The 24,609-nt window shown below is 37.3% G+C and overlaps 1 protein-coding gene across 1 annotated transcript; it reads left to right on the forward strand.

Annotated features, from left to right (window-relative positions):
• Positions 1-1,819: 1,819 nt before the first annotated feature.
• On the forward strand, positions 1,820-24,609 carry EXO1 (exonuclease 1). Its single transcript, XM_032216434.1, has 14 exons — positions 1,820-1,942; positions 3,811-3,991; positions 6,363-6,482; positions 7,404-7,527; positions 8,834-8,971; positions 10,651-10,863; positions 13,519-13,706; positions 14,190-14,286; positions 17,018-17,246; positions 18,044-18,287; positions 19,451-19,931; positions 20,425-20,523; positions 22,895-23,085; positions 24,330-24,609. Exons 2-14 carry the CDS (start codon positions 3,831-3,833, stop codon positions 24,472-24,474), a joined length of 2,430 nt encoding a protein of 809 aa, XP_032072325.1. The 5' UTR covers positions 1,820-1,942; positions 3,811-3,830; the 3' UTR covers positions 24,475-24,609.

The raw sequence follows: 24,609 nt of genomic DNA on the forward strand, positions 1-24,609 counted from the left end.
ATAGGCAAATAATAAAGGGAAAAAATGATTCCTCACCAGATCTGTCTGTTCAATAAAATATATTGTACAAAGCATTAAGCTCTTTAAAAATTGTTCCACCTTTAAGCCTAATTCATAGCTGCAAAGCTTATTGAGTAGACAGTAAATTTAAATTAACAGGCTGCAGTGCTGTACAATGTGTAATATTATTTTTGGAGATGGAAATTAGTTTCAGAATGACTGTATGACTCATTTGCAAGTAAAAAAATACTTAGGTTCAGAGTAAATGCATGCAAGCATTCTATCTAGAACATATCAACCTTTTGATTTATTAATATGACAATTGTTATGTTGTGGTACCTTACATTTGGAGGAAAGTGTTTGGAAAGGCAGCAAAGCAGTTTCAGAACTGAAATAGCCCTACCATAAGGCAGAATTTAAACAATAAATAACTAAATGAAAGACATTAATTGGGTTTGAGTTACAACTCTACTTTTTTTCTGAATGAATAACACATTATTCAGCTTAATTATATGACCCCCATGAGAGGTAAAAAAAACCTCTTTATTTTTATCACACCAGGAATAAGTAGTAGCATGGTATCATCTTTTACTCATTTTGTTTTTTTCAAACCTAAGAAATTCATTAAAACTTTTTTTTGTTTTGCACGCTTGCTCCCTAATTCTTTTATTTCTTCATCCTGCAGTTTTTCCAAGTACAAAATCATTTTGGAAATCCATATAATTCATGTTTAAAGTTGTGCACATATATAACCCAAATTTCACCTTTAAAAACACAGTCCTAGGCCTGGAAAATATGTTAGTGCTAATCTAACACCTCTTCATTCCAATCATAAAGTTATATGAATTCCTCATGCATGTTCAATAACAGATACTGGAAAAATGTGCAGAAAGATTAACATGGAGAAAGTTCAAAAGAAAGATGAAAGGATATTGTTACAAAGAGATCCTGGACTAAGTAAAGACTTCCATTGAAGCGATAGGGTAAAGAAATTCACATTCTTTGGCATATGCTTCACTAGTTGCTGAATAAGAATGTTGGCAAGGTTGAGGAAGAAGATAGAAGGGCTAGAAAAAAGCTAAATTGGATTGACAGAATTAAAGAGATTGGGCTCTCCTTTAAAGAATTGTTGGATTATTGCTGCAAATACATCAGCATGACGAGCACTGATCTGTGCTTTTATTGGGAATCAATCGGGAGCCAATGGCCTTTATCCAATTAACCAAGTTAGGCACCCAGATTTTCTGGATCCCGGAGCTTGCCAAGAGGTTTGTAGATTTAATAGGTAAAAGGGTGCTTATTTATGAGATTCATCTATTGTACTGCCTCGATCAAAGCAGACTCTAGGTGGCATACTGATACTAAAGATTGAAAGCTCACAAAATGACTACTGATAAAATAAGGATCAGGTTACTTTATCCACTCATAGGTCCACGACATCTTTCCCACCACTCGCTAAATGAATGTTTCTGTGCTGAATTAACTCAACTGCTAATGTTCACACATGATAAACCATAAACTAAGCTAGATTCCAGCCATACCGACCTATAAACGTGACAACTGCATTTAATTTACTGTTCTAACCGAACGCGTATACCGTAACGGAAAACACAACCCCAGCAGCAACAAGCGCCCCATAACTTTAAAGGCAGACTCCAGTCTTCGCACAAAGAAAACGCTTGTACTACAACACCCAAGATGCAGAGCGGTGAGCACAAAGGCAGGCTTCGGGCCGCGCGGCATGCTGGGCGTTGTGGTCTACATGGGTGCCTGGACTTTCCCTCGTTCTCGCGAGGAGGGCGGGGTCGAGGTGGGGCTTGAGAAGCGCGCGGGTTGAAAGCTTGGCGCGCTGGGTTGGTTTTGCGGCGAATGGCGAAAAATGTCTGTCGCCGGGTGACGGTTCGGCGCTGACCCGGTCCCAGCAGTTGCGCTCCTACATCAGGTACTGGGGGGGGGGGGGTGTTACACATTTTTCATTCACGAGCTTTGAAAATTCAGGAGCTGGACGCGAGAGAGTGCCTTCATTAAAAGGAAAGTGAGATCGTCTCCCGGGATATTTAAGATCCAAACTACTATAAAAGTTATGCGTAGAGCACACACTGCCTGTGTTTTAGTAAAATAAACACGCTGCGGCTTTGTCTCTTTCGCCAATTGAATGCAAAGTGATTAAAGCGCGGGTTGTCCTTTGAATTCAATGGCGCGAGTAAGAATGTTGATGGAGAAAAAAAAAGAAAACTTCGCAATCTTTATCTAGTGATCTAAGGTCTTTATTAAATCCATTGTTTTCAGTGCCACTTGGCGTGCCTGGCTTGCTGCTTCAGCATCTGCAGCTCTGCTTAAAACTTTTACTTGCAGAGGATATTTAACTGTTATTTACTATTTATGTACAGAGAACTTTTACTGCACAGGTACAGTATAGGTGGTACCTTGCTCAACAGTAGTAACTGTGAAAGGGATCTTGGAGTCCTAGTGGACAACCATTTAAATATGAGCCAGCAGTGTGCAGCAGCTGCCAAAAAAGCCAACACAGTTCTAGGCTGTATAAACAGAGGGATAGAATCAAGATCACGTGAAGTGTTAATACCACTTTATAATGCCTTGGTAAGGTCACACTTGGAATTCTGCATCCAGTTTTGGTCACCACGGTGTAGAAAAGATGTGGAGACTCTAGAAAGAGTACAGAGAAGAGCAACAAAGATGATTAGGGGACTGGAGACTAAAACATATGAAGAACAGTTGCAGGAACTGGGTATGTCTAGTTTAATAGAAAGAAGGACTAGGGGAGACATGATAGCAGTGTTCCAATATCTCAGGGGTTGCCACAAAGAAGAGGGAGTCAAACTATTCTCCAAAGCACCTGAGGGCAGAACAAGAAGCAATGGGTGGAAACTAATCAAGGAGAGAAACAACTTAGAACTGAAGATAAATTTCCTGACAGTTAGAACAATTAATCAATGGAACAGCTTGCCTCCAGACATTGTAAATGCCCCAACACTAGAAGTCTTTAAGAAGATGTTGGATAGCCATCTGTCTGAAACAGTATAAGGTTTCCTACCTAGGCAGGGGTTGGACTAGAAGACCTCCAAGGTCCCTTCCAACTCTGCTATTGTATTATTGTATATCTGCTTCAAATGAAAGAATTTTCTCTACTTTAATACATTTTTCCTCCCTGTCACCTTCCTATGAAAGGATTGGTCATTTGTATTGTTTTAGAGATTTCGTTGAAGCTTGCATAGGATCCTTCTAGGACTAGGTGTCCCTGGGATAAGAATGGGAAGCAGGGAGAAGCAACAACTTGGACTTGAGAAAGTAATTCAGCAGCTTTCCAAATACAGTGAATAGCTGTCCCTTTTTCTTAGATGTTGTGTTACTGCTAATTCCCCCCCCCCCCATACTATCAAAGGAGTTGATGGATTTTGGAGAGCAGGAAAAGAGAGAAAGGCATGAACTAGAGATGAAAATATGTCTTGCAACTGTGGCAATCTATTCCTGAAAGTTGATCCTAATGTCATAATATCCTCATGTATAAAAATCAGTTCTCAGTACAAGTGAATGTGAAAGCAAGTTCTGTTGGTACATGCTACAACATACCAGTTACTAGTTACTAATATTTTATATATTATTTCATTGATTAACAATTTCTCAGATTAATCAAATTAATACATCCTGGTGAGGGTGTAATAGAGTCTCTTACACTAGAGATCTATTGCCCCTTTGGCAATCTTATTGATGTGTGTTGTAAAGTTTCCTGGCCCAGCTCAGGAGCAATTATGAATCTGTTGGCTTTGTGTTTCTTTACTTTGCTTTCAGAATTCAACTGATACGATACAATGGGAATCCAAGGGTTGCTCCAGTTTATCAAAGAGGCAGCTGAACCAACTCATGTAAAGAAGTACAAAGGACAAGTAGTTGCTGTAGACACTTATTGCTGGCTGCACAAAGGAGCCTATGCATGTGCAGAAAAACTAGCAAAAGGAGAAGCCACAGACCAGTATGTGCAAAATTATTTGACTGATAGAGTGGGTAAAATAGTTACAGAAGTGGTGGGGGTGCCTGTAACCATTTTTAGCCTTCATGCTTTAACAGGCTTCTAGGCCCACTGAAAGGCTGCAGAAGGCTTCTTTTTGGTGACATCACAGAGGAAACAGGACCCATTTTCAAAGATTTGGGGGTGTTTAAAGCTGGATATTTCTGCATTTTAGCATTTCACGTGAAAATTCATGTTTCCAACCTTTGGTGATTTTGCTACCAAATTTCAGTGATATGCTTTTAACTGTTCTTATCAGCTTTAAAGGATAGAAATTAATCTGTTTGCACCCCTTTAAGTTTTCGTGCTTATTGATGTGTTCTCATGCCAAAAATTGTGGTAGCAAAAAAAAATCCCTGTCATTTTGTCACCAAATTTTGGCTGCAAACTTAGAGTGCTTGGATTTGAAATGACAGATGCATATGGGTTGAAGGTGCACAGCCATATAACCCATTTAAGCATTTGAATGGATTTGATGGCCTCTTCTGGGGCTGATAGGCTGTGAATTTAATTCTAAATTTGAAATAGAGTTCACTGTACAGGGAAGATGGTCTCATTCTGAAAGCTGCATAAATGCTGCCCACCAATGTATTCTATCAGTAAGAAAAATGGGGAAGCTGAGCATATTAAGTATGTTGTTCAATGCATGAACTCAGAAAAATAACATAACTTAATTTCTTTTTCATGTTAATTGCTTGTGAAAACTTTAAACAAATGATTTAAATCCCATTTAAAATAGTAATAGTAAATAGTTATGAATAATTGACGCAAAGGGTTACAGCCCAAATTAAAAAATATTTGGAAAAGAAGATAATCTTTTTAAATCCATACAGTTTTCTTAATGTACAAAATGAAATATTTTTCTCTTGTAGGGTGTGTTTACTACAGTTAATTAAGTCAAATGACGTTCTTCATTTACTTCTGTAAGCTAAGTATTTGACTAGGCACAAAATACCGTATTTATCGGCGTATAACACGCACCGGCGTATAACACGCATCCCCCATTTTAACACAAAAATTTGAGTAAAAATTTTTTTCATTAAAAATAAATGACTTGGAAGCTCGGAACTTAATGTTGGATTAAAATTTATAACATTAGAACATGAATTATAACATTAACTCCTCAACATAAAGTGCCTTCCTTCCTTCCCTCCCTCCCATCCCTTTCTTTATGTTTTCTTCATGCTTTCTTTTCTTTTTCCTCTGCTCTTTTTAAATCCCCCCCCTTCTTCTCCTCCTCTACATTTAGGTTGGATTAGTTTGTACAACGGTCATCAAACTTCTGAAGTAAAAATAAATAAATAAATCATATTTAAGAAGAAGAAGAAAAAGGAAGATGTTTTTAGTTAAGTCAAACGTTTTAATAAAAGTTTCATCTTTTAAGATTTGTCCAACACATCCAATTGTAACCTTAACAGTAAAGAATATCACCCCAGCTGCTAAAGGTTCAACCAGTCTGAGAACCATTGAAAAGACAACAGTGCAAAATCCAAAAGACACAACTTCCTCACCGCCATTGCTTTGGTACCAAATCTTTGAGGAAGGGGCTCCAGAAAGAAGGAGGAGGAGGAGGAGGAGGAGGAGGGAACCAAAGAGAGGCTTTTACCGAGTCTGCGCCCCACAGCCAGGACCGTCCTGGCGCCTCCAGCCGCGTTTCTTCCCCGCAAAGCCCTTCGGGCAACCCGAGAGTTCCTTTTGGCGCCAGAAGGGCTTTGCAGGAAGAAACGCCGCGTTTCTTCCTGCAAAGCCCTTCTGGCGTCCAGCGGAACTCTCGGGTTGCCCGAAGGGCTTTGCGGGGAAGAAACGCGGCTGGAGGCGCAAGGACGGTCCTGGCTGTGGGGCGCAGACTCGGTAAAAGCTCTCTTTGGTTCCCTCCTCCTCCCCCTCCTTCCACAGTCTGTGTGACGCTGCCGCCAGGCTGAGAGCTGCCGCTGAAACAAGTTTGGGGAGGTCCTTTGCAGGCAGCCAGTTCTAGCTGCCTGCAAAGGACTTCCCCACGTTTGCTTTGAAAGAAACCTCTGCGCGGGGGTTTCTTGCCATGTGCGCGGCCTTAGAGGGAACAGTGGACCCGGCGTATAACACGCAGTATCGGCGTATAACACGCAGGCAGGGTTTAAGCTTCCAATTTTAGTTTTAAAACTGCGTGTTATACGCCGATAAATACGGTATAGATTTAGCTACATTGACATAAACTGCAACCACGGCTGATCATGTTGCTACCCTAATCTAATGGCAATTTTGTTATTGCAAGCGGAAGTTGGCCTTGTTATGCAAACCATATGTTATGTTTCAAGATGTCGTGACAAATGTATGAGGCTGGTGTTTCTTTTCACAGATACGTAGTTTATTGCATGAAACTTGTTGATATGCTTTTATCATTTGGAGTTAAACCAATTCTGGTATTTGATGGATGCACTCTGCCTTCAAAAAAAGAAGTTGAAAAAACAAGAAGAGAGTAAGTTATGTTGGTGTATACTAAGAAGCTGGGGATGTTCCTTTTTTAATCTTTCCAACTCAGCAGAATATTGGAAAGAAATTGGGATTCTGCTTTCTAGCAGAATAATACTTCAAAAACAAAATTGGACCAAATTCGGTAAGAAGGGGCAAATTAGCAAAAGATAGATTGAGATCAAAATGGACTGGATCTGACTGGGCATTACAGAGAGAAAGAGAAATCCCCAAGTAGAGACCATTCTCTACAAGTTGGGAAACATGTAGGTATCTCTCTACTATTATTAAGTAATAGCAATGAACAAGAGCTGTGGTGACTCAGTGGCTTAATGACACTGAAGATGGTCTCTTCTCCAACAGTTCAAATCTTAGCACTTCATGTCAGGGTGAGCTCCCAACACTCATCTCAGTTTCTGTTCACCTAACAGTTCGAAAGCCTATTCTATGTGAGTAGATAAATACTGTAGGTACCACATTGGTAGAGAGACAAATGCTCCATTTAGGCAGTCAAATTCCTGCCCACTCTAAACCTTCCTGATTGTGGCGTTTATTTGGTGACTCCGGAAGGGGCTGTGGATGCTGCTGCAGGAAAAGCTGCTCATCTTTCTGGTACAAAGCCCTTCTGTGGTGCACCTTGTCCTACAACACAGCTGCTAAATTGGCAGCTGAACTATTCCTCTGCAATAGCATTATGGTCTTCTGAATAATGTAACAATGCCATTGCTAATAGCAATAATAGTAATGAACATATTATTACTGGACTTTATATTATTGATTATTGTTGTCTTTTATATCTGATTCTTAAGCTTTTATATGGTAAATCTCCAAAATGTAAGGATAGTTTTGGGGAGAATAGCACAATATTCTATTTATTTGTTATAAATGTGAGATTCTTAGACAATGTATTTGTTATGTTATTTTGAAGAAAACGACAAACAAATCTCCTAAAAGGGAAACAGCTGCTCCGTGAAGGGAAATTATCAGAAGCAAGAGAATGCTTTGCTCGCAGCATTAATGTTACACATGCAATGGCTTGTGAAGTGATTAAAGTAAGTGTTTATATTAGCAGGTTCCCTACTATGAATTTCACTTTCCATGTCTTGATTATGACATTTGCCTTTGCTATCAATCTTAAGCTTGCATAACTTAGTTTAGAGAAAAACAACGAATTGTGCTTATTATTTTGTAACCTTTAGTGGTGAATTTATAATAAAAGATGTAATTTGAGACAAAAGCATTTTTCCACAATTACTAAATTTAAAAGCTGGGGGAAATATCTATCTACAACCCCGCTTCTGCCCCATTTTTTTCTATCTAGGATACATATAAACCTAATACTGATCTGATTGCAAGATTTGTGAGGACTGTGTACATTGCTACATAAAAATTTATGGACCATTAGTAGTCTGGTATGACTGGATTCTTTTAGAACTGGAAGTGTATTTAGGTTTACAAGGATTTCAATTGATAACAGCCTTTGTACAGTCTCTTCATTTCTCCTTTACTTCTCTTTCTCCCCTCCCCCAGTGTGAGTTAGACTGGCAACATGTTCCCCAGCAAGGAAGTGTGTGTCCCCAAGTTTCTATGGCCCAAGTCTGTGGGAAGAAAACATTTCTGTAACTAAATAGTAAAAGTTGGTTCAAGAACTAGAAAAGGCCAGGTAGTCCTTGACTTACAATTCAAAGTTACAATGGCGCTGAAAAAAATGACTTATGACCATTTTTCACATTTACAACCAATGCAGCCTGCCCGCAGTCAGGTGATCAAAATTCAGGTGCTTGGCAACTAATATTTATGATGGTTGCAGTGTCCCAAGATCATATGATCCACATTTGCAGTCTTCTGATAAGCAAAGTCAATGGGGAAGCCAAATTCACTTAACAACTGTGTCACTAACTTAACAACTACAATGATTCTCTTAACGATTGTGGCAGGAAAGGTTATAAAATGGGGCAAAACTCATTAACAAATGTTTCACTTAGCAATAGAAATGTTGGGCACAATTGTGGTTGTAAGTTGAGGACTACAAGTATACAGAGTGTAATTCATGAATTCAAGTTGGGCAAAAGCAGCTGGATTTCATTAGATTAGATTAGATTAGATTATAGAAAGTTCCACTTTAAGCATTTGATTTATCCAAGGAGATACAACTTGAATATTGCGACTAGAGCCCCGGAGAGCTAGTTTTTTGTCCTAAACTCAAAGAGTAGCTTTCCAGGATCCCAGATGCAATATTCAAGTTGTATCTAGCAGGTGAACTGTTCATTTATTATAGTTCTATATGTTAATGTGTGGTATTATGATGGGCATTTTGAATGATGCATTATTTTTGTTTGTTTGTTTGTTTGCTTGCAGGCTGCCCGAGCTCGAGGAATAGATTGTCTTGTTGCGCCTTATGAAGCTGATGCTCAGTTAGCTTATCTGAACAAAGCTGGCATGGTCCAGGCTATAATTACGGAGGATTCTGATCTCCTCGCTTTTGGATGCAAAAAGGTAGGAAGTCTACATGGGAAATCACTCCCTGATCCTGTTTGGTCCAGTGCAGGGTCTTCACTTGCTCATCTGCCTTTGCATTCCCTTCCCTTGCCAGTGTTAAATATAGCAAAATATAGGTATATCTTAAGTTAGTTAAGGCAGACTTGAACAACCAGCCTAAAAAGAGCAAGCAATATGGTTTAGAAATTGGCAGTGTGCAATTTATACAAACAAGCACGGATGCTTAGATTTCACTTTTTTCCATATGAGGGAGAATTTGCTTTCATATGCTTAGATCCGAAACTTGATATTTCTAAAGAGAAATCAAAATGTGTGCATGTGTGGGCATATGAACACATGTGCTTGTAAATATACATGTGTGTGCCCTTGAAATATTTAATTTTGATGTCATCGTTACAAGGAGGTAGGTGACTATTATGTTGAAAAGGCGTAATTTATTAAGAACATTTAGGGAGTTCATGGCAGAAGTGAGAATAAAACTGGGGACTTTTAATTTGTGGTGCATCTCTTTGTCACTACTTTGTACATCATCTCTGCCCTGAACTTATAAATATTTGTGATAAGGGCACGTAAAATAAAATGTTCTGCTAATTGCTTTGTAATTAAATCCTCATTAGGCTTAAAATTAAAATAACATTGTACAATGGAACTCTAATTTTTTATTTATTCCAACTGTAAAATCCTCCAAAGTCTTACATCAATTCACTTAATGTTTCCTTACATCAAAAATATTCCAATAGCTTTTCTAGTGTGCAGTGCCAACAGTACAAACTGACCCATCAAATCACATGAAATGTGTATTTTTGTTCTTAGCCCTCCTTCTGCCAACTGCGGCATGAGGCATCCACAGTATTGTATAATATGTATGGCATATGCAAAGTTTTCAAAACCTACAAAAGTGTTGTATATTCATGGTTGATATTTGTCGATATCCCTTGGCAGGCATTTGACAAAATGGTTTTCAAGAAATATGTATACTACATCTGAACTGAGTGAGATTAGGTTTTCAGCTGTAGCAAAAAGAGAAATAAAAGATTACTGTATGTGGCTGCACTCCTAACTTTAATTTAGATAAATGTTAAGTATATTGATTGTGTGTGTGTGTGTGTAAATGGCTGTGTGTGTGTGTGTCTGTGTATATGTTCCAGCACAACTCTGGAACGCCTCAAGCAATTTCAACCAAACTTGGTCCACAGATGATTTACTCTCTGGAAAACAAATACTGTGGGGGTAAGACATCCCTAACACACACACACCCCGGGGTGTGTGTTCTGTTAAGATACAGCCTGTTGTGCCTTAAAATGGCTTCTATTGTACTGTGGTAAAATGGCTTCTACTGTACAGCACAGGGAAATTGCCAAGGTAAAGACTTCACAGTACTCCCTCTGATAAGGGGGAAAATCCAAAATCAGAAATTACATTTGGTCTGGACATTTTCTCCTATAAATAAATACCTGGGCAACACCAGGTTATCAGCACTAGATAAAATTAGTAATCTTCAATAGCATCAAAATGGTGAATGGGTTTTTTTAGGGCAATCAAAGCCCCTTCCCTTTTTGCATGCACATTGAAATGAGGCAGAAGTTTGAACACCTGATCCATTTGATGCTGTTGATACACTTGGTGGATGTTCCTTGAATATATTTATTCATTCATGATTTTATTTGCATTTCAAGGTATTTCTTAAAATTGACAAATTTGGAAATGGCTTAGAAATTGATCAAGCTCGCCTCGGAATGTGCAAACAGCTTGGGGATGTCTTTACAGAAGAGAAATTCCGCTACATGTGTATTCTTTCTGGTTGTGACTACCTTCCATCCATTCATGGTATTGGCTTAGGCAAGTCTTGCAAACTGTTAAAGATAGCCAATAACCCCGATATTATCAAGGTAACGTATTCTTTGCATCTTGATTTATCTTGTATTTTCAAAAATCCTTATCAATAACAAGGAAAATCTGCTCTAGAACTTCAAAAATGGTGCTTTCCTTTGATGAGGGTTAAGGAAGAAACAACCCCTTGAAACTGTTTTATGAAACAATATGGTTCCCAGGATTCAAATGGTGAAGCTTCAACAAGAAAAGCATTCACCCAAGAAAAACTTTTGAATTGGGTTTAATGTCATGAATTCTCTCTCCAGTACAGTGATGGCAAATGTTTTTCTGCTCAGGTGCCAAAAGGGCGCACACGCGATAACGTGTGTGTGTGTGCATGCCCACACCCATAATGCAATACCGTCCCACCCCCGCGCATGCACACTACAGTTTGTTTGGAAACAAACTTTGGGTTGGCCCATTGGGCCATTTTTCTCTATCCACAGCTCCAGAGGCTTTCCTAAAGCCTGGGGAGTGCAAAAACAGCCTCCCCCCCACCCTCCAGAAGGCTGAAAAATCAGCTGGCCAGTGCGCGCATGCACATTCGAGCTTACATAGGGCAATGCCTCGCATGCCCTCAGAGATGGTTCTGCATGCCACAAGTTCGCCATCACAGTTCTTGTATTCTTCCCGTTTCAGAATCATATTTTAAATTCCATCTCATGCTAACATTTTCAAAACCTAGTTTTCTCACTTGGCTCTTGACAGTAAAAGTAACTGTACTATTCTTGGTTCTGAGTAGGTAATGCATTAGCAGGGAAGCAATCAAGGTAAAAATTGAAAGTGGTTAGAATTGGGGGAGAGAGACCAAGTGTTGATAGCCCACTTAAGTGCCACCAAATCTCTGCGTAAGAGCTTTCTACACATACTTTTAATTACTGCCACATCTGCTTTGTCTTCAGCAGACCATCCTTGACTTTATGTATTCTAGCTGTTACCAACACCAAGTTATTCAGAGAAGGTCTATGCTGATTAATTTGCCGTTCTTCCACCGGCAGGAGTGGGCAACCTGTGGTTCCTATTGATCTATAGCTATATCCTGTATCTCTTACAATTAGCTGTGTAGCTGTGCCTGCTAGAAACTGTAGCTCAGCATCATCTGCAATGCAGCTGGTTGCCTTTCAGTATTCTAGGGCATCTTAGATAACAGGTGTAATTCTGCTGTCTTTTCAGAATTCTTTTAGGCCAGTTGTCAATAAACAAATAGCTCAAATAAAAAAGGCCTAATTTTTCCCCTTTCTTATCAGGGTCCCTAAAATAAGAGAAGCAGTTCATTAAACTGAGGAGGCTGCCCCTTCTCTAGATGCTATGATTCTATAGGGGAATCTGTAGCTACAATTGATCAATATATTTGTCACAGGCTGCAGCACTTTGGATACAAAGGGACAAAGATGCTTGGATGATAAGTAGGTTGCACTTGTTGGCATTTCCTTAAGCAGCTGAGTCATTTCATAGTATGTCATGCAACACAATTCCACGAAAAGATGTGGCAGACACTACATGCACATTCTCACACGCTCTAAAGCTCCTTTCGCCCCTACAACTCAGAGGTGTTGCACAATCAGCAGTTAAGAATTTTCCTCTGCGGAGTTCAAGGTCTCTCATGACGGATGTCCCTGTTGCTGTGCATGCAATCTAACTTATAAGTCATTAAGTTGGGATGGGTGGGTTTTATATTTATTGGGTGTTCAGGCCTTTGACTTAAAACATTTCAGAATTTGCCTCACAACAATATGTGATGATCTGTAAGAGAGGAATGTGATTGTGTGTGTTGGGTAATAATTAGTGAAGGTCTTTGGCTTTCACAGCAAATTCAAGAGTAGTCAATAGAGTGTCATCTACTTGTTTTTTGTCACAGGATAGTAGACATTAAAATAATGACATGTGAAGTGTTTTGCTTGGATCTGGAACTATCTTTCCTTCTTCCCCACTTTACCTCCTTTTTTATTTTTTTCTTTCTCTGTTTTATTTGCTTTGAGCAGGGCAGCATAAATATATCTCTAAGGTTTTTTTTAAAAAGTATTTTAATATAATTTAACAATTTAATGTATTTTGGGATGTTGCTATCGCTGACAATCATAATTTCATTATAGTTAAGAAAGTTAATGTCAAATTTGCTACTGCTTGATACACACACACGTATAAACACATACATACATATAGATATAGATACACACACACACAAACACACACAGACACACAGAGTGCCTGTTAAAGATTCTGAATCAAATTAAATAATCCCTCCTTTCATTTATGTTTGTGCTAGATTTCTCCTTAAAAACCCTCTTTAGTGATACATGTAGAAAGAAAATTATTTTACACATTGGCTCAAAACCCATTTGTGCATCTTTTAGTTATCCCTATAGAAAAAAAGAGGAATGATTCTGTGTTTAGGATACTCTTTACTTTAGAAAATAACTTTCTCATAACCCAGATTTTCTAGATTTTCTTCATGCAAAGTCCAAAGCACTGATATGTAGATTCATAAAGGTATTGGCTTGGATATTAACTTTCTTTCTGAACATCTGTTTCTAAGATCATTAGGGAATGATATGATAGGAGGACAGATGATTATGGAAATTGTCCCCTGATGTGACTAAAGAGATTGTTTATAAGCTAAGCACTTGTGTTTGCTATTACTCATGAACACTATTTGTTTGTTTTCCCGACAGATCATTGGAAAAATGGGACAGTATTTAAAAATGAATATTTCAGTATCTGAAGAATACATACAAGGATTTATTCGGGCTAATAATACTTTCCTCTATCAGTTGGTTTTTGACCCAGTCAGAAGGAAACTTGTTCCTTTGAATGCTTATGAAGATGATATTGAGCCAGAAACTCTAGTTTACGCTGGAAAGTATCCTTTATCAAATAAAAATGTAATATACCTAGAGAGCATAAAAATGTCACCATCAAGTTGTTTCTATGTCTTAAGGTAAAATCCTTAAGCACTTTTTGCAAAAAAAGGAATTGTTTCTAGATCAATTGCTATTTAGTTTATCTTGATCCCCTTCAGAATAGTATTGCTTGAATAAATAGTATTTTTTTTCAAATAATATAAGCCATTGGAGGAGGCCTGCCTTTTCATAAGCTCATTGAAACCTCCTGGAAAATGAAGTTGGGATTAGGCTATATGCAGTCTTAATCCCTCAGCTAGCTATTAAATTATTTAAGTTTATATCTACTTAAAACAAAGGGTAAAATTTGTTTTTCATATGTTGTAAAACTGCATGAACATTTCTATGAACTTTGCAGAGTTATGAATGCCATAAAATGAAACTATATATAAAAAAAGAAAATTCTAATTAAAATGGTGTTTTTCTGAGATCGATTCATTTAGATACTTGGATGATAGGACTGCTTTTCAAATTGCACTTGGAAATAAAGATATTTTCACAATGGAGCAAATTGATGACTATGATCCTGATGTATCATCGGTAATATTTTGTATCTAAAAAATTTTTAATGGTCGAGAACAATTTTGTCCTTGTATTTCTGCTTGACTTTGAACTCAGACTTAGATAAAACTGAAGAATATAGTTATACGTTTTATGCCAAGATTTGATACATTATACTAAAAATCCTGTATCAAAACTACAATTTTAGATGATATATTTGTTAACAACCACTTGGAGGCACTGCAAACTACTTTTGTCCTTGTTGAGTCTCTTCAGGCATAAGTATTCTCTGTGCTAAATATTCTGTATTCAACACTTTAATGTGATTTGAATTGACAAGACTTTCTAGTTAACTATACTTTAGATTTGACTTTATCTTGGGTTGGCTGTCAATAACTTGTAAGAAAGGAAGTTTTATAGATGATATGCTGATAAGTCTTCCTTTTTTTTTTTTTTTTTGAATAGTCTCATATTGGAGAATTTTCTGATTTTATTGGTTTGGGCCTCATGCGATTTTTCAGAAATCATAGAAGATTAGCATAGTGTCATAGAGAATTGGAAAAGGAAAATTGTTCCTACTTTCAAAAATAGGACGAAAAGGACTCACAATTTCAGTCAATTTATATTGATACAAGCAAAACTCCAGGAGAGATTATTAAGCAGTCAGTTTAGAAAATTGTTTTGAAAACAATAGTGACTTTATTAGGAATAATTATGCCAAGCCAACCTGATTTCTTTTTTTGATAGTATCCAGTTTAGTTCACCGCAGGAATGAGGAAGACATAGTATAACGACTTCCATGAGATGTGACAAAATTGAGGGTGATCTGTTCTACATTTGGATGAATACTGTTCGGTCCCAAGCCTCTACAATATATATGGACACAGACTTGTCTGTCTGCCACAACTAAGGAGGGAGATAAGCAACCCCTTGGCTGGGAACCCAGAAAGCTATCTCTATGAAACAAGGCTTGAACTCATGAAATTCTCCCAATCTTTTTCTACAGCTGGATCAGTAAATTGCTGTTTCCTGCAAAATTCCCCTCCCGTCGCCCCACTTATAAGGTCTCCGGGAGGGGCCAATCAGTAGCTACCTGTTCCTATTTCCTTCGGTGATCCTTTTTCCAAAGCTGCTCCCTCCTCCTCGCAGCCCTACGCATACGTATGTCAGGGACAGCCTCCTTCTGTTCTTCCTCACTTCTCCCTGACTCAGACGCCACCTGGTGGCCAACAGGCCTCTCTAGTCCCTACTCTGACTCCGAACACCCCCTTCAGCCTCCAGGGCAGTCCTATAGTGTTCATCACTGTCAGATTCCACCAACAGCTCAGCCGGCCGCTGTTACGCCACAACAGATACAGAGTTAGTTAAACAATTCTATCCAACAAGCATATATTTATGGCTTCAGTTTAAACTGGAAGAAAGTTTTGACAAATTCGTACAAGTGTAGGTACTGTGTTGTTCAGCATCTTTATACATGACTTAGGTCATGGGTGTCAAACTCACAGCTTCTCATTGCCATCACGTGATTTTTTTCCCATTCATGGAGCTGGGGTGGGCGTAGTCTGCATGTGACTAGGGAGCACCAGTTTGACACCCCTGACTTAGGTAAAGTACATAAAAGTATCAGATTTGCAAACCACCTAAAGAAAGGAATAGCAAATCATTTTAGAAAACAGTAACAAGATTCAGGGATGAAATATATTGTATTTCTATGTGTTTCAATATTTATCTCCACTCCTCACAGATGAGCATTTTGCTTTCACTAAACAATTATTTATCAGCATTGGCTTTAAAAAAAACCATAACAGTCTCTTCTAAGAATGTGTAGAGGATATAGTTAAATTGACATCACACATGCTAATGTTCTGTTTATTATGATTAAAAAAACCCACATAGCAGCATCAAATGTATTATTGAACAGTCTATTCTATAATACATGCGGCTCAGAATTCACATCACTCTTGCTTGCTAATCACTCCAGCTATTCTATGGGAAGGCATATGTTCTTTTTAATGAGAAATGTTCAGAAATCCTCCAAAAAGTTGCAAATTTAGTTCAATCTTGATAAATTCCAAGAAACAGTATACATACAAGAATTATTTCTTATTTCCCATGTTATAAAGCTATATATTGTTAATATGTAGTGTTACTATATGTTTTGTTCAAATTCTAATATAAAATTTTGGTTAATGTCAGAAATAAAGTTTAAGTATCAAGATTCAGGAGAATCTTGACAAATTGGAACAATGGACAAAAACAGCAAGATAAATTTCACCAGGACAAATGCAAACTCCTGAGATCATATTTGGCAACAGTTCAGGCAGTACAAAAGAAAAAAGTTCTGCTGTCTTTGGAGAGCATAATCTGGAGAAATGTTGACAGCTGCACGACATACAGCTATTTTCAAGTGTCTGAATGGCTATTTGCATAGAAGACAATACAGAATCGTTCAGAGTGAAACCAGTTTTGGCCAGTACATCAACTGGAAAAACTAAAGCCATTGCATAAGTAAAGTCATTATCTCATAGGCAGCTATATTTCAAGAGTTTCCCAATCAGAAAAGTGTTAAGGTATATATGAGTTGAAAAAATTATAACAGTCAATCTTTTCGGTAGGCTTGATCACTACTAGGTTCCCTTTGTTCAGCGTCCAATGGCTACGTACCAAAACATATTGAGAAAACTCTAAACTAGTAATAAAATTAATTTCAGTGTAATTTAGAGAAACAGCAATATAACTTTATGTTTTTCTTTCTGTTCTTTTGGTATAGCCTGTACTACCAAGAAGCCGCAGCTGGGATGTCACTTATACTCATGAGAAATCATCCTATTTAAAGAGCATTTGGAGCAGGGACTACAAACCCTGTGTTACTACAAAAATTGTCACAAATTCAGCACCTTTGCTAGAGAAATCCACTACCCGAGGGGTTGAGCAGCTAATTAACTTAAAAGGACTCAAACTTCCTAGCAAAATGCTAGTGGCAAAAAGACCCAGGCATGGTATGATTTCTACATTTTTGTGTGTGTGTGATTGTGTGTGTGTGTGTATGTATGTGTATGTATGTATGTTTGTATATGTGTATGTATGTTGTGTATATATATATGGTGTGTGTGTATGTATATGTATATGTGTGTGTGTGTGTGTGTGTGTGTGTTATATTTGTGCTGGTAAATAAATAAAGGGAGACTTTACCAGCACAAATATAACACAAATATAACAAAGGCAACAGTAAAAATATTGGGTTTCTGTCGTGATGGACTCTTGTGACGAGCCGATTGACAGATAATGACAGTTAGCTTCCTCCCATAATTGGGGCATATCAGGGGTTGTGACTATATATATATATATATGTGTGTGTGTATGTGTATATGTATATGTATGTGTATGTATGTATGTATATGTGTGTGTGTGTGTGTGTGTGTGTATATATATATATATTTATATTCATATTCATATTCATATATATCTGAAACAAAGCCTTAATCTAATTTTACCTTTAGCATGTAAAGCTTGAATGTTCAATACAATGGTTAGGAAATATAAGCATTTACTCATAGCATCTTTCTTAATTCCTTATATTTCTTTTTTATATATCACCCACAGGAATTATTAACAGAACACTTACATTAAAACAAACATAATTTGTTTATTTTTTAACTTTTCCATTTTTCTTTTTCTCTTTTAGGGTAAACTAATGTACAGCGATAGTATTTGTCTACTCTATTAATATCAATATATTAAAAATGCTGATGTAGATATAGTATAATTGAACTTATTTCATCTTTTATATATTTAGAAGAAGCATCAGAAGAAGAACTTTTAAGCCAGTATTTTTCTGACTCAAAAAAAAACAAAACAGAAAAATGTGATGAGAAGCAGCAACTTTTTAGTGAAACATCTGCAGCCTGTGCTTCCCAGGACTCATGCAAAAATAAGGACAATTCTTGTGTTCAGCCCAGGCTTAGAAATAAATTTGCCACTATTTTTCAGAAGGAAAATGAAAACAATGGTGCAGTGGTTGTTCCAGGAACCAGAAGCAGGTATGTGTCTTTAAATTGCATTCCTGCAATTTCAGTATTTTTTTTTAAGCAAAGTAATATTTTTTTTAAAAAAATCTTAAACACTATCAGTAGAATCAGATAGTATAATCAGGACTACGCAATATATTATAAAATATAATTAATATCACAGCTACTTTATTCAATATGGAACTCTCCAGGTGAGACTGCTGGCTGATAATTCTGGGAATTGCAGTGTCTACATCAGTATTTCTCTACCTTGGCAACTTTAAGGTGTGTGGATTTCACCTCGAAAACTAAAAATAGATATTAACTAGCATGTTTTGATATATTACATAAGTAAAACTATTGAGAATGGTGAGAAAGCATAGGTCTAGAGTCATGATGGCAAACCCATGGTACACATACCAGAGGTGGCACGTGGAGCCATTTGTCAGGGCACGCGAGAGGTTGCCCTGTTAGCTGACCAGCGCTGGCCAGCTGAATTTGGCCTTCTTTTGAGGCCATTTTTAGCCCTCCGGTGGCTTCCTTGAAGCCTCTGGAGCGCCCAAAAAAAGGCCCTACGGGCAAACCGGAAGTTCAGGAATGTATATCTGGTTTGCTCATAGGACCAGTTTTAACCCTCCGGAGCGTTCAAGTCATTTCAGGTTTGCTCGTAGGTTCATTTTTTGCCCTCTGGAGCCTTCAGGGAAGCCTCCTGAAGGCTCCGGAGGGCTAAAACTGGCCCTACAAGCAACTTCTGGTTTGCCCATGGGGCCAGTTTTTTGTGCTCTGGAGGCTTCAGGGAAGCTCCTGAAGCCGCGGGGGGGGGCTGTTTTCGCCCTTCCCATGATCCTATAAAGCCTCTGGAGCCTGGGGCGGGTGAAAAAACCATGCCAAAAACGGGAGGAGCACTGGTCATGCACACATGTGCTCTAGGGTCGTGCGCATAGCATTATGGGTGTGGCATGCCCGCGCACGATCCCTCTGCGCTCCCCCCGCTTTTGGCACGCGAGCCAAAAAAGGTTCAACATCACTGGTCTAGAGGTTGTTATAATTAGCTTCTAATTATTATGTCCATAATTTTAACATACATTAATAATTTATTATCAGTAAAACTGTAACATTTTAACATGATTAGATTAACGCACACATCTTTTTATATTATCTCTCATTTCCTCCTATAATCACTCAATGTATGTTAGATTTTTCTGCAACATTGGAGATCTGCCTGAGACTATATCGAACAACAAAACTGATCTGCCTCTACAGGACAATGAGGCTGATAGTCCAACTAAGGAAATAAAGAAATTAACAGAAGACCACAGTCCCTGTTCATTGGAGACTGAAGAAATAGAAAGAAAGGTCTCAACCACACCTGGGGTAGGGCAGTCCAGCTGTTTCACTTGGTCTAGAAACTTTGCAGAGAAATCTTCGACTCCTAGCCTATCACAAAGCATAGCACTGCTAAAGCAGTATCAAAGACCCAGTAAAGACACAGGGAAAGACAATAGTGTGACTGGATCACAAATAACCTCACCAGCAAATAAAGAGTCTGATGAAGAGTCATCACCTTTAAAAGAACAGCGGTGTTTATCAAAGCAGAATTTTGACAAGCTGTTGCAAAGCAAGGTGGATACTTCAGAAAAGTCCCCAGTGACCAAGAAAAATGCTGCTCCTGCCAAAGTAAGATTTTCTTTGTTTTAGTTAAGCAGTTTATTAAATTGTCATGGCATTCTCAAGGGATTGTCCAAATCTGTTCTTATTTGTTGCAATTGTTACACATCTGGCTCTCCATTTATAAAGTAACTTATGAAACCTCAAAGTCTGCCTGCCTGCCTGATAGTCTGTGTACTGCTGTAAACTAATATATTTTAATTTGATTGACTGTTAAGAGTGTCGGAACGTGTCAAGCAATGAGATATCTTCATTTTCTAATAGACATTCCAATATATATCGTCATTGGTTTTAATAGGGCTGACGTTCATGAAAGCTGGTACAGGATTATAACTGTTGTGTCACTTTGCTAGTTATTGGAAATTAATTCTAATCTCACTTTTAAGGAGCACAGTGGATTACAAAATCATAACTCTTACTGTACTTCATTTAGGCATAGCTTTACTTTTAAAAATGAGTTCACATTTAAAGTAAAATAATGCCTATCTTTTTTTAATGGCAGGAAACTGACAGCAGTCCAGAACCAGGTGATAATCTGAATTCTCAGATCCTTCCATTTTCAGAATGTAGAGATAATAAGAGCACAGTTTCCAAAAATATGGTATATCTTTTTCCTCTTTTTTCATTTTAAGTTCTTGTTTTCTATCTAAATACTAAAGTATGACTTGAAGACAGGACCTGTTTTAATATGCATGGATTATAATATATTATTGATATTATTTATGATCAGCACCCTCCTGTGATATAACTAAAATATTACTCCTCCCCTCTGATACCTCAGAGCTATTCCTTTGAAAGTACAGGCAATCTTTGACTTAGAGCAGTTCAATTAGCGACTGTTTGAAGTTACAACGGCATTGAAAAATGTGACTTACAATAGTTTTTCACACTTAACGTCCCTTGCAGCAATGGTCATCTGATTAACATTCAGATGCTTGGCCACAGATTCATATCTATGACAGTTGTGGTGTCCCAGGGTCATGTGATCCCATTTTGCAACCTTCTGACAAGTAAAATCAAATGGGGAAGCCAGACTGACTTAACAACTTATTACAAAGTTAACCACTTCAGTGATTCACTTAACAACATGGCAAGAAAGATTGTACAATGGGACAAAACTCGTTTAACAAATTTGTCACTTAGCAACTTATGTAGTCAAAAGTTGAGGACTCCCTGTATACATTAGGGTTGTCATATAACTCAGGTTAGGGCTGCAGTAGCTTCTTGCAAGTATATAGGGCTCTTTTCAAATAGCTAAAACTGCAACTGAGCTATTTGATGTGAGCTTCAGACTTTGGCCTCTATCTTCTTTCACCTTTATTTTAAACAGAAGTAGTTTGGCATCATATGCAAATTTTTTGAGCTTGTTTCAACCAAAGTAAACCTTAAATAAAACCTGAAAATCTTTGATTTGATCCTCACATCTATCATAAAATTATTAAGTTGCCTAAGGCATCCCAGCTCAGGCTGCCAAATGCAGTACAATCAATAAGGCTTATTTATTTAAGCATGTATGGAGTGCTTTAAATCATGCAAATCTTATTATTTCAGATCATGTTTTTTATTTCACCTCTTGCACAAAAGGGAAAGAAAGAATATGGAACGCTCTCCTCAAGAGTACCACAGTGATCTACATCATGGTTTCAGTCAAACTTGTGCAGCATTTTTTAAACAGAGAAATTATTGTATATGCTAGAACCATCTAAAACACTGTATTTGGTTTCATTTTAAAATTTATTTAAGTACAAGTTATATATATTTATAATGTTCCACTCTGATCATAAGATTTTGGTTTAGGGTGAACACAGCTGGTTTCAATAATTGATCACACATGGTAACATTGGAATTTTTTTCTGTTTCTTTAATTTAGCTTTTCTTAGTGGGAGAATATTGTTAATTTTCCTTCAGGAAATGATATGATTAGTCATTTGATCCCTATTGAGTAAAAATTCTGATACTGTATTTATCAGGAGAGAATGAACACTGAACAATGAATCCTCATATATAGATACACTGAAAAGTTTATAATAGCTGATATATATTATTTTAGCTTTTCTTTTGATGATTTTTTTTAATTATCTGCTGTAAGCCATTTTTAATAAGCTTTGCCTACAGAACCCTCAAACTGTCATTAGTTGATTAAATACTTCTTTATATTCTTCAGAATTATACTGACATCTTGTGGTTAGTTACTTCTTTTTTTCCCATTCTTGAGGTATACGTATATTAACCATTGTTTGCGTAATTGTATTTGTATTTTAACAATAACATGGTTTAGATTATTCTTTTCAGTGTGTTTTAATACTAGTTAACATTACAAAAAAATAGCATGGCGTTCTCTCTCTCTCTCTCTCACACACACACACACACACACACATACTCCTTAGATTTTAATAGGTGAAACTATTTCAGAAATATTTTGGGGTGAGTTTGCATAACAATTAGATTAAATGGAATTGTTTCTGGTTATTATATTCTAAGAAGTCCTACTATTTTCTTAGCATGTTATGTGAATCATGCTCTCCCACTAACCCAATTTGTTTTGATGTAGCATCAAATGAAAATCCAGTTGTGCATTTTTAATTTGGGTTTAGAGTTAAGTGTGCTCTACAAATCCAGTCTTTAAGTGCTTGAAATGATATGCATGTTCAACTATAAAAATGTTTTTAGTAGCTATCAAGTAACTTCGAGTCCTTGGTGCTCTCTGAGCTAGGCAGTTTCCTTGCAGTGGCTTCATTGCCAAACTAGGTAATGTACCTGGACTGATGATGTTACCTAGTTTGGTAATGAAACATCTGCAAGGAAATCACCTAGCTCTGAGAATACCAAGTATCCCACAGTTCATCCCTGGTTACAAATATTTTCTTCTACCAGTGTCTACTCTTTACAGGGACAATTTATAATTCACTGAAACAAAATAATTTTTTTTACTCTCTCTCTCTCCCTCTCTCCCTCTCCCTCTCTGTCTTCAGATTCCTGCATTATGTAGAACAAATTCTCTAAAATCTCCTATGGTGGAAAAACATAAATTATTGATGCCCGCCAAAGTTAGTGGCTTAAGCAAGAAAATAACAAGTATAAAGAAAAAACATCATGATACTGAAAACAAGTCAGGACAGCAAGTGAAAATTAATGATCTCTGGAAGAGCTTCCAGTTCAAAAGGTGAATCTCTTTGAATCTAAATGTTTATTTGTTTTATTTTAATCTTCTGTGGAGAAAGGGAAGTATTGGTGAAACAATACATGGTCCCAAAACATGGCATTAGCTTAATGACTTTTCAACAGAACAGTGCATTTACAATCCATAAAGTAACCATTTGAATCCCCACAGAATTAAGTTTGTCTGTTGATGGAGGCTGCCAAGAGTGGTTCACATTTGAAAAGGGGGGGGGGGATAAATATTTAAAAGAATTCATTTTACCTCTAATTTTAGGAATATTTGTTGAATTCCATCCTCTTTAAATGATTAGGAATAAAATATATTCCAAGGAAACTTTTATCTCCTGTGGTTGTAGCTGTCATGCTTGGAAGACATGTTTGTATGAGGCCTCAAGCCTGCCACATATTCAAACATTCCTTCCCAGAGAGTCAAGGCCATCTTGCCCCTGCACCTGGACAGATGTGGATGAGTGGAACTGCCAGCATTGCAGTGGGTGATTGGACCATGTGATGGACTTGTGGTGTGGTGGCAAGATCTTGAACTTTCAACTGGGTGGGGAAAACCTGGAAGTTTCAGATTCGGGTTTTCCCAGATGTGCCAACATGGCTCTTCTAATAAATTGGAACTTTGAGGAATCTCTAGCCTCGGACTCTTACTGGATTGGCGATGCTATTTAGAACCCTGTCATTAGCTTTATTAACTGCATAATTCTTCCACTGGCTTAATATTTGCATTTATCTACAGATAATTGATTTAACTCTGGTTTCTTTATATATCTCTTTACTCATAACAAAATATACATGTTCTAAGGGTTATTTTTAAGGTCAGAGCAAGACCAAACTATCAGTTATCTTCTTATCGATTCATCTTCTATGTCTGCTAAAGTATTATTTTTTTCTATCTCAGAAGCAGTTTTCAGAAACAAGTTTTCATTCTCTAGCTTCATTATTTTCCCATAAAGCAGTTTCTCCTTGACTTTGCTGTACCTCCTGCTGCTGGGGAATAAAAAGCTTGTAGCTTCTTCAGACAAAAGCAGTGTATCCTCTTCCCATCTTGGGTAACTGACTTTGGCAGGACTTATTTTCCAAAAGTAACGGAGAGAAAGAGAAAAATTCATCCATCCAGTTGATTTAATTGGTATGCAGTAAAAATGTAGCCCCAAGGAGACTGACAATAAATTCAATTCACTTTAAACTTTGTTAATACTCATCTTTACCACTATTAACCATACTTTTTTTTTCTTATAGGGAATCAGAAATACTACCTTCCTGTAGAAAATCAAAACCATTGTCTCCAATTAAAGATAATAACCAACTCCCTCCAGACACATTTGATGAAACTTTTGATAACTGCAATGGAAAATATTTTAGTGAAGTGGTACTGCAGACCTGAGCAATTCTGTAATCCCTGTTCAATTTCTGTAAGAATTTAGATTACTTCTGGACACGAAAAAAGCAAAGTAACACTTGTACATATATATAGATATATAGACTTCAGCTAACATTATCAACTTCTGTTTTGAAAGAA

The sequence above is a fragment of the Thamnophis elegans genome, chromosome 4 (genome assembly GCF_009769535.1).
Source record: "Thamnophis elegans isolate rThaEle1 chromosome 4, rThaEle1.pri, whole genome shotgun sequence".
Classification (NCBI taxonomy): domain Eukaryota; kingdom Metazoa; phylum Chordata; class Lepidosauria; order Squamata; family Colubridae; genus Thamnophis; species Thamnophis elegans.

What these genes read in the sequence shown, in the direction of transcription:
- EXO1 (XM_032216434.1), top strand. Translation starts at nt 3,831, where the DNA reads ATGGGAATCCAAGGGTTGCTCCAGTTTATCAAAGAGGCAGCTGAACCA. An exon ending in ACTCTAGTTTACGCTGGAAA is followed by an intron (nt 13,707 to 14,189) that starts GTATCCTTTATC and finishes CGATTCATTTAG; the next exon opens with ATACTTGGATGATAGGACTG. An exon ending in ATGATCCTGATGTATCATCG is followed by an intron (nt 14,287 to 17,017) that starts GTAATATTTTGT and finishes CTTTTGGTATAG; the next exon opens with CCTGTACTACCAAGAAGCCG.